This window comes from Aulonocara stuartgranti, assembly GCF_965226115.1.
Source record: "Aulonocara stuartgranti genome assembly, chromosome: 11".
Lineage (NCBI taxonomy): Eukaryota > Metazoa > Chordata > Actinopteri > Cichliformes > Cichlidae > Aulonocara > Aulonocara stuartgranti.
The window spans coordinates 37707383-37723367 of record NC_138947.1 but is presented as its reverse complement, the minus strand read 5'-3'; the positions used below and the strand labels follow the sequence as shown (position 1 = coordinate 37723367).

The 15985-nt window shown below is 40.8% G+C and overlaps 1 protein-coding gene across 1 annotated transcript; it reads left to right on the top strand.

Annotated features, from left to right (window-relative positions):
- Positions 1–5761: 5761 nt before the first annotated feature.
- LOC309717811 (calcium homeostasis modulator protein 5-like) lies at positions 5762–9937 on the top strand. Its single transcript, XM_082552670.1, has 2 exons — positions 5762–6560; positions 7513–9937. The coding sequence occupies exons 1-2, from the start codon at positions 6018–6020 to the stop codon at positions 7903–7905; spliced, it is 936 nt and encodes a 311-aa protein (XP_082408796.1). The 5' UTR covers positions 5762–6017; the 3' UTR covers positions 7906–9937.
- Positions 9938–15985: the final 6048 nt, after the last annotated feature.

The window sequence follows — 15985 nt, the reverse complement described above, 5'->3', positions numbered from 1 at the left end:
GGAGGGGCGGCCATCTGCTGCGACCGGTTGGGGTGAGAGAAGGAAGACAGGATAAAGACATGCTGTGGAAGAGAGACAGAGGTTAATAACAGATATGATTCAATGCAGAGAGGTCTATTAATACATAGTGAGTGAGAAAGGTGACTGGAAAGGAAAAACTCAATGCATCATGGGAATCCCCCGGCAGCCTACATCTATTGCAGCATAACAAAGGGAGGATTCAGGGTCACCTGGTCCAGCCCTAACTATATGCTTTAGAAAAAAGGAAAGTTTTAAGCCTAATCTTAAAAGTAGAGATAGTGTCTGTCTCCCGAATCCAAACTGGAAGCTGGTTCCACAGAAGAGGGGCCTGAAAACTGAAGGCTCTCCCTCCCATTCTACTTTTAAATACTCTAGGAACAACAAGTAGGCCTGCAGAGCGAGAGCGGAGCGCTCTAATAGGGTGATATGGTACTACAAGGTCATTAAGATAAGATGGGGCCTGATTATTTAAGACCTTGTATGTGAGGAGCAGGATTTTGAATTCAATTCTGGATTTAACAGGAAGCCAATGAAGGGAAGCCAAAACAGGAGAAATATGCTCTCTCTTTCTAGTCCCTGTCAGGACTCTTGCTGCAGCATTTTGGATTAGCTGAAGGCTTTTCAGTGAGTTTTTTGGACATCCTGATAATAATGAATTACAGTAGTCCAGCCTGGAAGTAATAAATGCATGAACTAGTTTTTCAGCGTCACTCTGAGACAGGATATTTCTAATTTTAGAGATGTTGCGCAAATGGAAGAAAGCAGTCTTACATATTTGTTTAATATGTGCGTTGAAGGACATGTCCTGGTCAAAAATGACTCCAAGGTTCCTCACCGCGTTACTGGAGGCCAAGGTAATGCCATCCAGAGTAAGAATCTGATTAGATACCATATTTCTAAGATTTTCAGGGCCGAGTACAATAACCTCAGTTTTATCTGAATTAAGAAGCAGAAAGTTAGCGGCCATCCAGGTCTTTATGTCTTTAAGACATTCCTGCAGTTTAACTAATTGGTGTGTGTTATCTGGCTTCATGGACAGATAGAGCTGGGTGTCATCTGCATAGCAGTGTAAATGTATGCTATGTCTTCTAATGATACTGCCTAAGGGAAGCATGTATAATGTAAACAGAATTGGTCCTAGCACTGAACCCTGTGGAACTCCATAATTAACCTCAGTGTGTGAAGAGGACTCTCCATTTACATGCACGAATTGGAGTCTATTAGATAGATATGATACAAACCACTGCAGTGCAGTACCTGTAATACCTACAGCATGTTCTAATCGCTCTAATAGGATATTATGATCAACAGTATCGAACGCTGCACTGAGGTCTAGCAGGACAAGCACAGAGATGAGTCCACTGTCAGAGGCCATAAGAAGATCATTTGTAACCTTCACTAAAGCTGTTTCTGTGCTGTGCTGAGCTCTGAAACCTGACTGAAACTCTTCAAATAAACCATTCCTCTGCAGATGATCTGTTAGCTGTTTGACAACTACTCTTTCAAGGATTTTTGATATGAAAGGAAGGTTGGAGATTGGCCTATAATTAGCTAAGACTGCTGGGTCTAGAGATGGCTTTTTGAGTAAAGGTTTAACTACAGCCAGCTTGAAGGCCTGTGGTACATAGCCGATTATTAGAGATAGGTTGATCATATTTAAGATCGAAGAATTAATTAATGGCAGGACTTCTTTGAGCAGTTTTGTAGGAATGGGGTCTAAAAGACACGTTGATGGTTTGGAGGAAGTAATTATTGAAGTTAACTCAGAAAGATCAATTGGAGAAAAAGAGTCTAACTTAATATCAATGGTACTAAGAGTAGCTGTAGATAATATTACATCTGTGGGATGATTATTGGTAATTTTTTCTCTAATGATAAAAATTTTATTTGTGAAGAAGTTCATGAAGTCATTACTAGTTAACGTTAAAGGGATGGTTGGCTCAAAAGAGCTCTGACTTTTTGTCAGCCTGGCTACAGTGCTGAAGAGAAACCTAGGGTTGTTCTTATTTTCTTCAATCAGTGATGAATAGTAAGATGTTCTGGCTTTGCGGAGGGCTTTCTTATAAAGCAGCAAACTATTTCTCCAGGCTAAATGATGATCCTCTAGATTTGTGACACGCCATTTCCTCTCCAGATTACGAGTCATCTGCTTTAGGGTACGTGTTTCAGAATTATACCACGGAGTCAGGTACTTCTGATTTGAGGCCTTAGTTTTCACAGGAGCTACAGTATCCAGAGTCGTACGTAGTGAGGAGGTGAAATTATTAACAAGATAATCGACCTCTGTTGGGGTAGCGTTCAGATAGCTGCTTTGCTCTGTGTTGGTACAGGGCATTGGAGATGATAACAGTGGGTGGATTATATTCTTAAACTTAGTTACAGTGCTTTCAGAAAGACATCTACTTTGATAAAGTCTACTCTTCACCGCTGTGTAATCAGTTATTGTAAAAGTAAATGTTATCAGGAAATGATCAGACAGGAGAGGGTTTTCAGGAAACACTGTTAAATGTTCAGGTTCGATGCCAGGATGAAGGGGCTGTCTATCTGGTCGTTAAGTGATGACGTGACGAATCCTACTTCCGGGTCTAAAGTAGTCTGCGTTTAATATGGCTTTTGTGTTGTTAACATGTTTAATGTTATGTATTTTCTTCTATTTAATCTCAAAAAGCTCCTAAAACAGTCAGTGATCACTGCTGACCTCCCTCTGCTTTTATTACCGCTAATCATTTATTTAAGCTCAGTTTTTAAAACCTTAGGATGTAACTACAGCCCAGCCCATGCAGCAGTATATGAATGACTAACCTCGTATTGTTCTCCTGGCTGAAGTTTGGTCCTTTTACAGCATCCTGCCATGCGATTACATTTGTTCCTGACCACCGAGAACACTCACGTTAACTTTTATCGAGTGGAAAAAAGTTAGCTTGTTTATATTATGCTAACATAGCTGTGTCGCTAGCGGTCACGTAGCACATCATTATATACCAGCTAGCCAAACTTCAGTAGCCCTACAAACGTCACTGCTGTTTAGTTTCCTGTCTTCATTTATGCTGGAAGTGATAACAGAGCTGTACGTTTGAATTTGTTTCCAAAACCCCGCAGTCAGGACATGCTATATTGTATTTAGATAGAAGCTAGCGAGCTAACTTCCTGCTAACTTCTAACTCCGTTAAATGTCATAAATTCCGTTTTCATGGATGCCTGGATGTTAAACTCAATTGTTACACCTGGTAGAGCAGAACGCTGATCATTTTATTAAAGATGAAAGACTTTAGACAGTTTTTCAACTCTCAGTAATGCCACAGTGATCGTTTGATATATGGACCTGCAGCAGAGTTTAGGCCCAGACACGGCTAGTGACGTCAGACTGAACGACCGGATACCATGTACCAATTAGAAGATACTCCCTCTACTCGGATTCACACAGATCAGTTTACATTTATTGACACATTGTTTGAAAGAAGATGAATTCAGCAGCAACTGAAAGAGAAATCTTTTACATGGATGTTCTGACACCCCCACTATACTCACAAACATCCTGTGCAACCTTCTCTGAATAAAGTTGAAAATAAGCATGAAACTGAATCGGAAAAGATAAGAATACAGATGAATACAAGTTCAATAGTTCAATTGGGAACATTTTAAAGTTTGAATAGTTCCTGCAGCTGAAAGTATGTGGAAGTACTCAGAGTTGGAGGTCGATTAGGTCGCATGTGGCTTTAAACATTCTTTCTATCCAAATACACAAAAGATTGCTTTAAAAAGTTTAATGTTTTAGGAAACTTATAAATAAGAAGCTGAATGATGGTTTTTCTGGAGTTTCCTATATTACCAGATATATTTGCTCGTCTTCTTTCTTTGCATATGAATCCATGGCTTTAATATGATGCCGTCCTACTCTCTGCAGCTATAACAGCTTCAACTCTTCTGGGAAGGCTTCCCACAAGGTGTAGGAGTGTGTCTATGGGAATTTTTCACCGTCTTCCTGAACTGCATTTGTGAGGTCAAATACTGATGTTGGATGAGACTGTGTGGCTCGCAGTCTCTATTCTCTCATCCCAAAGGTATTTCAAAGTGTTGAGGCCAGAACACTGTGCACACCAGTCAACGTCTTCCACACCAGGCTCACTCATTCATGTCTTTAACAGGCAACAGGAGGGGGATATTCCCAGACTTTCCCAATTTTGTGGGAACTTTGTGTGATATTGTCCAAAGTTTCTTGGTATGTTGAACCGTTAGGAGTTCCTTTCATTGCAACTAAGGGCCTGCACCCAAATCCTGAAAAAGACCCCACATCATACTTCACCCTGCACCAAACTTTACACTGGTGGCACAATGAAGTCAGACAAGTACTCCCAGCAGCTCCCAGACACGATTGGATTAGTCTGATTTGTCACTCTACAAAACTTCCACTGCTCTACAGTCAAGTGCTTTACACCGCTGCGTCCTGCGCATCGCATTATCGGTGATGTGATGCAGCTCGGCCATGGAAACTTCTTCCATCAAGCAATCATCAAGCCACATGAGGTTTGGAGGTCTGTAGGGACTGACTCTGCACACTATGGGTGTCACCATCCACTGAACCCCACTGTGTGATGATACGTGGCCTACCTTTGTGGCCCACATGCCTGTGTGCTTGATTTTATACATCTGTGTATAAAAGGGATTAGAACACCTGAATTCAATGATTTGGATGGGTGAGTAATATAATGTATGTAATGTATGCTTTTGCTCACACTGGGTGCTGCCTGCAATCTCAAAGTAGGTGGATCTGAACATTTTCTATTATTTCAGTAGCCCCCAAAAATGAATGAAAACCTAAATATTTTAAAACCTACAGTCAGGGAAATAATTATTATAAATAACTAGTAAAGAAAGGACCAGTCTATAACTTGAGTGGTAGGTTTATTTGAACAGTGAAAGACGGAACAATGAGCAAAAAAATCCAGAGTTATGAATTAATTTGCATTTTCATGAATTATACCTTTTTAAACAAGCTTCACAGAGTAAAATAGAACCGAATGAGAGGGCACTTCATAGCTTGACTAAAACAGATCAGTGATGTAAATGAAACCTAATGAGAAACCTGCACTGGGCTAATGTTTGTATGCAGAATGCCTACAGGCTAGCAAGGGTCACACCACTCTGACACCACATTTCCTGTCTGCACAGACAGATCACACCTTGGTTTACTTGATGGGTTTCATGTTTAATTCACATCACTGACAAAGATGTAGACATACGAACATCAGTCCAGGGCAGGTTTTTCATCTGACACTTAGTTAACACTCATTTTCGAAACACAAATGTGAGCTGTAGGAACTGTTGATGTGTTTTACACATGAACAGATTTGTCAGAGTGCAGCATTAATGCACTGCAAGCTTGAGTCCTGTGGGACAGGAACAGACACACCACATAGATGTTTGCACTTCCCCAGCACGCTAAGCGCTGACTGTCTCTCTGCTACAGACGCCGCTGGTGTGCGCTCTAATAATCTGCTCTTGTGTTGCTGTTGTGTACTGTGTGTCTTCCCACTTTGCATGTTCTGTCATGTTTTTGCTCCTCAGATAGTTTCAGGTTACAGTCTGGATTGCATAATAGTTAAAAGACAACCAGAGTAACTGAACTAACAGGATTTTTCTCCATGACTGACTCACCTATGCTGGTGCTGGGGTGGGGGGAGGGGGGGAGTAAAGAGGGATGGTAAAAGAGAAGAAAGCAGAGCTGAACTTTTTCACCTTTCTTTTTAGTATCGACTCTTCTCTGGAGATGGAATAGATATGGTAATAAAAGGGGAAGTGGTTGGGAGGAAGTGCAGCCTCACTGAAGGAGGGGCCTGCAGAGAAGACAGAATGCCAAAGGGAGGGGCACATCCAGGCTTGGCAGATGAGTTTGGTCTGGCTGTGGAAAACAGCACAAAGGAAGTGACTCCACACTGACACTTGGCTCTTTCACTTTTAGCTCTCTGCTGTTCCACTCGGATTTATTGGCCGACATCATGGATAACTTCCAGAGTATCTTGCGTTTCCTCGTGAATCAGAAAACCACAATTGGCTACAGTTTCATGGCTCTGCTGACTATAGGCGGGGAACGAATTTTCTCCATGGTCTCCTTTCAGTGTCCCTGCAACCACGACCAGAACTTTGCTTATGGCGTGACATTTCTGCTGGGACCAGCTGCAGTGCTGCTGATCTTTGGTATTTTCTCCAGTACCCGCTTTTGGAAGCTCTACACTGGGTGCTGCCTCAATCCCATGAAGCTTTGCCCCCGTGGAAACTGTTTCGGCTGTCTTAGGGTGTTCCTGAGTATTTTCACCGGGGCCTGTGTGGCTCCTATAATGTGGCTCTGTGTGGCTCTGCTCAATGGAACCTTTTATGAGTGTGCTGTTAGTGGTCTTGATGATAATCTGGTGGTCGATCTCTTCTGCAAAAACAAGACATTGAAGTGTCGTGAGGAGCTGGCCCGGGTGCCCTGCGACCGCTCTAAACTGTCTAGCGAGGAGCGCATGGAGCTGCTGCTGATGTTCAGGGCTCAGTCTCAGGTAAGATTTCATAGTGATGTCGGGAGGGCGACTGGGATCCAACATTACAGACTTTCACACAAATTTGAAGTATGGGGTTCGATTGATCAGTATTTTGCTGTTTGTCTGTTATGGTTGTTGTGAGTGTAGTGGGGTTTCTAGTTTAAACAGCAGGCCATCACTGAAAAGGCACAAAGACTGATCATTTGTGTTAGACCATTATGTTAACAATGAAAAACTATCCTCTAACTCAGGGCTGGGCCACTCCAGGCCTCGAGGGCCGGTGTAGGTTTTAGACCTAACCCTGGGTCAGCACACCTGAATCACACGATGGGTTCATTAGCAGGCCTCTGAAGAACTTCAGGACATGTCGAGGAGGTCATTTAGCCATTTAAAGCAGCTGACACATCTAAAACCTGCAGGACACCGGCCCCCGAGGCCTGGAGTTGCCTACGCCTGCTCTAACTAAAGACTTACTGACTGATTTGTTCATTTATTTAATTTTGCTTCACTTAAAATAGTGTCTAGCTGCCAGACAACTTTTAGTAATTGAATATTGGTCCTTTATGGAAGTGCAGTCCTGAATTGCTGTTGCTGTGGTTCTTCATGTTGCATGTCTAAATAATGAAATCAAACTAATACATTTTACTTCCAGCTTTTTCATGTTTGCGTGCTCTGACTGCCAAACGCTTCAGGCTGTTCTCTTTACGTTCAAAGGAAGTATGAAGAACATAACTATTTAAATACTGCATCACTGCCAAAAACAAACAAAAAACTGGGGCCTTCTTAGAAATCTAAGAGACTGAATTACTCTAGTAATTGAGGTTTGTGCTTCCAGGTATCTCAGTGTGATGTATTCAGGTGTTACACAGTCTGAAGGTGTCAGTTATCCCCCAACTCTCCTTTCCACCTTCTGAATTCTCTGCCGTCCCTAAAGACAGTCTGAAACTGACAGCATCATTTGTTTCTGCAGATTCTGGGCTGGTGCATTATCATTATTGGCGCTTTTGTAGGCCTTCTGGGTACCTGCTACAAAAACTGTCGCTCCCAAGTCAGCTACCTGCAGCTTAAATTTTGGAAAAGCTACATAGACAAAGAAAAGGAGCGGTTTGATGCCCTTGCTATAGAGTATGCCACCAAACTGGCTGAGAGAAACCTGGAGAGTTTCTTTGAGAACAAGGCACCCGATCCATTCCCGTTTCCCAACCACAAAGCCTGGGAGGAGATCTCTGCATACTACACGTTTTCCAGGAGCGAGCAGTATTACAGCACCCTGCAGAGGTATGTGGAGAAAGCGGAAAACAGGAACCTTCCACCAGAGAAGAGACCCGTCATGGATGTAGAGCACGAAACAGAGATGAACTAGACAGCATTTTATCTGGAAAACAGTTATTCCGATGTTCAGGGAAGTGATAAATAATGAATACACTGCATTGTGATTGTTCCTACTCAGCACTGATTTTATTGACAGTGCAAGTCTGACTCAGGAAAAAGCCTCCACAGCTGTCTCTTTATAACAACGCTGCCCCCAGTGGTTTAACCAAAGAATGAGCACATGAAGAGCATAACCACTTTGAAACCAAACACACCCACTGATGCTGCCTACCTCTTTTAGACTTCATGCTTTTGAGACCTTTCATAAATGACACTGCTGGGTAAAATGTCTCACTTTACATTTTCAGAGTAACTTGATTTAAACACAAAAAACAGCCGTGTGCCATTTGAACACTGACAATAACAGCTGTAAATATAGTGTATTGTTATAACAGAGGGTAATCTGTAAGTGAGAGGAAAAGAAGAGGGCCACAGGAGGTTTTTGGATGCGGTAAAGGATTCCTGCTATAGAAGAGGGTGCAGGCTGTAGGCAGACCAACCCTAACAAGAGCTGCTGAATGAAGTATTGCACTAAACTGCAACAACAGCCCTCTGAAGACACTTGCACTGCAAAGATCCTAGTCTGAGGTGTCCCCAGCTTCAGAGTTGCTCTCCCAGACCACAGCAGTGCTCTGTGCTCCACAGAAGCTCTCCATCATGGATCTCAGAAATAGATCCTGCTCATGCCTTCTTGTGTGCAGCCTCTGTTGGTCTCATAGCTCAGCTTGTTGTCAGTTGTTCTCTGGCACCACGTCCATGACAGACGTGGACCTTTCACCGTCATCCACGAGCGCTCTGTACGCCTCCTCCGTCACCTCAGTGACACACGTTTTGTTTTATTCAGTTTATGTTGATCATGTAAAAAATAACCAAACAAATTTCCCACGTGTTGGACCAATTAAGGTTCACCTTATCTTATCAATATACTTGTATGAAAAACAAGAAAAAAATCAAATAAAACTATACACTACAAAAGAAAAAACTGTACAAAATGAAGCAAACTAACATATCGCACCTTTCCTGATTGAGTTTACAAATCCAAACAAGAGTGGGAATAAGTGCATGCTTCTCTAACACCACCTCTTCTCCTTAAGTCATCTCTAATTATTTATGCAGCTTCTTGTTGTTATAAACTTAAATAATAATAACAAACATACTCCAAATTGCATAGAATATAGTTCGTACATTAGCTTGTTCCTACAAGTCATTCACAAAACAGATGTTAATGAAAAATTCTGAATATGCACAGAAACTAAATAAACGAGACATTTACTGAAATTCAGCATCTTTATGTCACGTGAAGACTTTTTTAAACTGCTTCAGCTGTTGCACAGTTTCACTCCATGCACTGAAACACAAACATTTTTCCAACATTTAGCATGCAGATACATAACTTCCTACTTTCAGGAAAAAAAAATACTTTGAGTATTTCCTGATTTATTATTTTTCAGTCTGAATTACATTTGTGCTCTCTGCAATTTCACTAGATCTGCATATTTCACAACTTCAGGCTGTAAAAAGAGTAAATTTGAGGGAATCTGTATAACCTGCATTGTAATGATTATAAATTTTGTCTTTCACAAAATTGTCCTTTACAGATTGATCACGCTTGTCTTTTTAGCATTAGCGCTTCTGAAGAGCATTCTGTACCTTTGCTCAGGTGTGCAAAGAGTCCTGGCCTCTGTTACTCTGTTACATTCTCAAAAAGAAATAAAGTACTAGACTTGAAACCACCACGAGCCTGGAAGATCATACACACAACTGAAGAGTCAACACGTTCTCATCCCAAGGCGCAACATGCCAACAAGAAGAATTGTTTTTGTGAACACTATGCTCAGTGTTTTAAAATGTTTGACACGTGTGATGTGATGTTACACATATATATGAGAGATTTTCATAAAACTTTTTATTAGTATGTTATGCTTTGAAAATCTGTTTTTCTTACAGTGTGTAATTTTTCTAAATAAAAACTTTGTTCATTGTGTTTATGCCTGATCATGTAATGTTAATAAATAAAATATTTAATCTGGTATTTGTGTATTTTGTGGATAATGATTAAAAATTAGTCCCATGACACTGATGAGCACAGAGGCTAGCAGCCCTGACCCGAGTCTGCATGTATCACGGGGAAGCAGCAGTGGACTCCTCTGTCACAGGGGCATTTATTCTGTGTTACTGATCCAATGAAACAGGAAGAGCTCGTGTTACAGCACATTCCTGCCATCCTGTGATCTCTTTTGGCATATTCTCCTAATATCTCAGAGTTATTTCATAGCTAACAAAGTTTATTTTAGATCATGTTTTTAAATCAGGTTGTGATCTTAGAAACAGCTTCATAGCACGGATTTTAGAGTCATGTGCACATATATCTAATTAGTTCCCAGAACTCAAAGACTAAGTAGAGCGTACTTAAGATGACTGTTAGGACAACTTATTCATTGCACGTATGCCGTCCTAAGAATAACTGGATGTTTCCGACTGTGCAGTACTGATGATTTACCCACTGACAAACGTTAACGTTCTACTAAATTAAAAAGCAATTTGTTTTTTTGTTTTTGTTTTTTAAACCACATTTCGTTTTGTCATCCTTGACATTTCTAGTACAACACTTATATTAATATAACACTGAATGCAAATGTGAACCTTTAAGAATAATTAACAACACTTCTTGTAGTAGAGTTAAAATCAGCCCAACTCTTATTTTCAAATGTAATAAAGTATAACAGCCAACATACTGGACACTGTTCTGCTGAACAATTACCATCATCAGTCTCAGATTTAATTATTCTGAAACGAAGTTTAGGCCCACCACAACTTTGTTTTGTAGTTACATTACTGATATAATCAAAGTGAAATGTATTTATTGTTCAGTCTCTAGTTTAAACAACACATTGTTTTGCATTCAAACACAGAGGCTGGTATGATGTAATATTGTAAGGATGCTTGTTTCCAGGCATTACTGCCTGAATGACTGTCATGGATCGAGGTGATCCAAATGTAAGTGCAGAGGAAAGTCTTTGTCTTCCCTTCAGTACAGCGGCAGTGGATGTGGGTTGGAGATGCAATGAGCTTGAACCTGCAGGCGACCACCTTCACTGACCTGTGAAGGAGGACTCATCTCTCCTGCAGTCCTGCAAGCAAACAATCATATTCTTTGCTACACCAACTTATTTGCTTTCTTAAGACATTTTTTCAAACATTGCAGACTCCAATTCAGACGATCTCAGGCTCCCTCCCCACTGGAGAGGTGACATTCAGTGTCCCACTTGTCAGTCTGGATAGCCCTGACCACCACCCCACACACAATAATGCCATGAAAGCATATTTTTAAAAAGGGCTATGCAAACATGGCCAATAACTTTCATTCTGATGATGTGTAGAATAACTTGGGCCCAAAACAAATTTCACTGTTCATAAACTTCCAGACTTGACTATATAAGTCTGTGGGGTTTGAATAAATGCAGACCAAACTGTGGTTGTTTGTATTTACTTCCACAGCATGTCTTATAGAAGTAACCGGAGTCATCAGAAACAGCAGAGAGCAGTCATATCTCAAGTCTAATGACAGAAGGATTACAAAATGCTTTTTGTAATTAAAGTGGAATTTGAAAAAGGTTTTTGAAATGAAGTTTTAAAAAAAGCATTTTAAAAATCAGTTTATTAAATTGGAATTCAAAAATGAATTTACAAATGCAGATTTTATTCTACAATTCATTATTTAAGCACAGAAGTCTTTATTTCCATGTGCATGGCTCTTGTGGTCCTCCATACCTTCCAAGCCAAAGACTAGAAAACAAGGTGAAGCAAATCTTCCCTTTGGCTTCACCTGCACAGGTGCCGAGGTAGGTCTCCCTGCAGGGTTGGTTTTCCCTGCGTCAGGAGCAGCGCTGGGCTCTTCAAATCACGGACAAATAGGATCCCACAGCTGTTTGTTTTTGAACCCATTTTGCACAGAGAGGCATTTTTTGAAAAATGTATTGATGCAATGTTGAATATTATTATTACACAGGAAAAAACAACTACACGTAAAATAATAAATGTGTAAAAATGTCACAGAAACAATATGTGGAAGAAATACGTGCAGGACTGCAATGCTAGGCTGACACCTTGTGAGCAAAAACGGAAGTACACAGAGAGGCAGTGGGCCGTCTGATCTATGTGGCCACATGAGTTTTATAGTCAGTAAACTTTCACAGTACTCAACCAACTGAAGACCAATGGACTGCAGTAAAACATGAACTAAGATATTTGAAAGGGGCATCTGAGACAGACCTGTTACAGGAAATGTGATAAACTCAGGTTGTGGGCTTACAGTGATGCTGATTGGGCAGCTGATGTCACAGACTGACGTACAACTAGTTATTGTATAAGTCTGGCTGTAAATGGTCATTGATTACATGGAAAACCCAAAAACAACCTACTGTTGCATTATCTACCCGTGAAGCTGAGTACATGGCTTTAGCGGCAAACCTACAGGAGTGTAAAGAGGTATTGATGGACAGAAACGTGCGCCGCCAAAGGTTTATGAACATAACCAGGGTGCCATGGCGTTGGCTGTAAACATGTTGACAGCATGACTTTGTGAGGTCAACTGTGAGTGAAGGAAAAATAACTTTGGATTATTGTTCATGGTGGCAGATGTAATGACAAAACCTACAACAAAAAGTTGTTTAATTTTGAAAAATGTGTGTTTGGACATTAACCCGGTACATGAACATGTACACAGTACTGGATGAGATGCAGAGAGGTGTCTAAGAAGAAACACCCAGTGCATCATGGGAATCCCCCGGCAGCCTACGTCTATTGCAGCATAACTAAGGGAGGGTCACCTGGTCCAGCCCTAACTATATGCTTTAGCAAAAAGGAAAGTCTGAAGCCTAATCTTGAAAGTAGAGATAGTGTCTGTCATAACTAGGCTGATATGGTACTACAAGGTCATTAAGATAAGATGGGGCCTGATTATTTAAGACCTTGTATGTGAGGAGCAGGATTTTGAATTCAGGATTTAACAGGAAGCCAAAACAGGAGATATTACTATTTATATTTTATTCCTCATTTGACAGAAATGAAGGTGAAAATCTTTTTCTTTTACTTTCACTGAGATCACTGGTGTGTGATGTGTCTGATGCTGAGAGACCACAGAACTGTAAGAACAGGATTGTTAGGCTGCATCTCCTGACCCAACAGTAATTTTGAAATTAGCTAGTAACAGCTAGCTAATGTACTTCTGGAGACTAGAGTCTATCACACTTTGGCAATAAAGTAAATATAATATGTTCAACACTGAATTGATTGTATTCCTGATGGACTGAGCAGTAAATGAAAGTCTGCCACCGGTTAGTCCAAAAAAAGGTTTTTTATTTAACGCAAAAACCCCAAACTTTGGTTAAATTATACATGAATCTAAATCTCAGGTCCATAAAAGAGGTCAAGTAACAGAACTGGACTCAAAAGCTGGCAACAAACAATACTAACACAAACAAACTGACCTTCTGAAGGAGACTTAAATAATGTCTGATCAGCCTACAAAGACACAAAAAGAACACACAAAAACCTAACTGAAACTAACATAACAAATTCCATTTACCCCCCCATGATCCAGAGTAGTAGTATGACCCAATTTGCAGGTCTCCATATAGGCTTGCTCCGCCCCCTTTTCCACCTCCTAGCTCATCAACCAGGGACTGGAGCAGCTGCCACTGACGTAACGCAGAAAACAGAGAAAGATTAAATCATACAAATAGCAGTGTAAGCTAACATGTGCACACTTGCTTTACAGTATTGTGTGACTGTATAAATAAATTAACTCTAAACCAAAACCAATTCTTTATTACCCTGTAAATTATATCCTATATTTAAAGAAAGAAAAATAAAAGTGCAGTGTGATGCACACGTTTGGTAGTTGCAGCGTCCTGATTATTCCAGAGAGTGATGGGAGTCACAGAGTAGGTCCTGGTCTGTGTGTGTGGGCTTCCTGTGAACTTCAGTGTTGAGGTTTCTGTTTTCCTCAGTGAGCAGCGAGGCTCATGCTTCGTGCTTTTAGTCTTGAGCCAGGTGTCATCCACCTGTAGTGGTTAGGTGCTTTCCCTTTAACAGAGCCAAGAGCTTTATTTTCCACTTCTTCCATGTAAAGGTCGCTGTTGATGTTTGTGTCCATAGAAACCCTCATATTTAAGGGTGTCAGAGGTTTAGCAGTGTGCAAATCTGATCGGGGGTGAAGCTGTTTCTGTGTTGTTGTAGTTGTTTTCTGTCTCCACCTACACGGACTATGGTTGTAGGTATACACGTGAAAAGGGAGATCAGAGGACGCTGTGGTTTCATCTTTATTCAGTGAAAGCTTTTGGACCTTGTTGGTGAGGACAGTAGAGTTTTTGATGTGATGGGGTGTGTTCCCCACATGGGGGAGCTGGGACGGTGGTGAGATGGGTCTGAGTGGAATTACTGCTTTGTGGACCTTTGGTAGCTTTATCACAAACTGTGCCACCTACAAAGCAGCTTTGAGATCCCTTCCAGCTGGCAACATTAATGAAGATGCTTTCAAAGTGAAACTGTGAGGAGATGCTACACTGATATTATTTTACAGTCATGAAGTACAAACTACAAACAATCCTCATTGATCATGCTCCACTTTACGACTTTTTTCATTTTTGAATGATCCATGCAAGCCAACCAACAGCTGCCAGCACCCTTCAGCCTCATGGTTAAAAGCTTCTACAGAATACATTTGAAAATTCTTCTGAAAACTTGACCTCTGACCTTGGGGTCAACAGAATTTAAACTCATCCTAAACTTTTAATAGCTGCACTGATGATATGAATTTTAAAATCCTATGTCACCTCATTCTTGAGTAATCATGGGTGTCTATTAGGGCTGGGTTTTGATAATCGATTCATCGATTCTTGCTTGGATAACGTGATATCGATTCATTAAAATCCTGATTTTTTAATATAAATGTATTGAATTTTGCCCAAAAACCAGAATCTCAGGTGAAACCTCACAAAATATCAACAACCACCAAACAGCTGAAACAGTAAATGAGAGCAGGAGCACGGACTCTGCACAGAGACGTGAACACAAAGCTCGACCCGCCGACGGATCAGAATCAGTGAGCTGTGACTTTCTCACCGACGCCACGGACACGGTCGGGTCGGCGCTTTGTGTTCACGCCCTTTTTGCGCTGATTCAGAAGCTGTTAGTTTATCTCTCTCCAAACAACATTGACTGAACCAGCAGCAAAAGAAGATCCAAACTACGCTTCACACAAACATCGTCATGGATTCTCTGACTTTTACTGTTTTGCTTCCACCAGGATAAAATCACACGTCATGCACAGCTCTCTCTCTAACAACAGTTTCCCGTCTAAAAATCGGTTTTCTTCATTATTCGCTTGCTTGTTACGCACAAGTCTACGTTGTTTACAGGCTGTCGGCTGCTGTTTTTTCCTTTTACTTACTTCCAAAAAGAAAGCCTAATTTCTGCCGTTTAACAGGCTTCTGAACAAATTTAAACTTTTAAAAATTATACAAAATGCAAAACTCTCTAATAAAACCGCTGTAACGTCAGAGGTGATGTTCATATGTTGATTATTGATTTTCTTTCGTTTTGATCTACTGCAGAATATTTTTATAAAGCCCCAGAACAGGAAAATCACCTTTACTGATCTGAATTATAATATTTCTGACTGTCTGAGGCAAAATTTCCCAGATTCAAATCGAATCGATTCTAGAAACCAGTGACGATACCCAGCCCCGGTGGCTATGCCACCCACCTGTTGAAGGGTGCAAAGAGGAAAACTGAGGTTTTCAGATTCCTGTCCTGCCTGCAGAGGTCCCTCCATGTCATCACAAATTCCTCCTCATCATTGTTGATCATTTATAGTCACATTGCTGCTAAGGAAAGTTTCACAGCTCCAAAACTCAAGAATTTACCTAATTTTGTTCTGTGCTATGAGGTACAGCTCAGTGGGTCCAATAAAGGTTCAACAGTTTGTGTTCAGAAGCAGAATTTATTTGTAATTTTGACAAGAAGACAAATTTTATGAGAAATCAATGAAGAAACACCAATTCTAAGGA

Bases quoted from the DNA above. Each gene is read 5' to 3' on its own strand.
- LOC309717811 (XM_082552670.1), top strand. From the start codon at position 6,018: ATGGATAACTTCCAGAGTATCTTGCGTTTCCTCGTGAATCAGAAAACC. The intron at 6,561-7,512 runs GTAAGATTTCAT...TTGTTTCTGCAG, and splicing joins TGTTCAGGGCTCAGTCTCAG to ATTCTGGGCTGGTGCATTAT.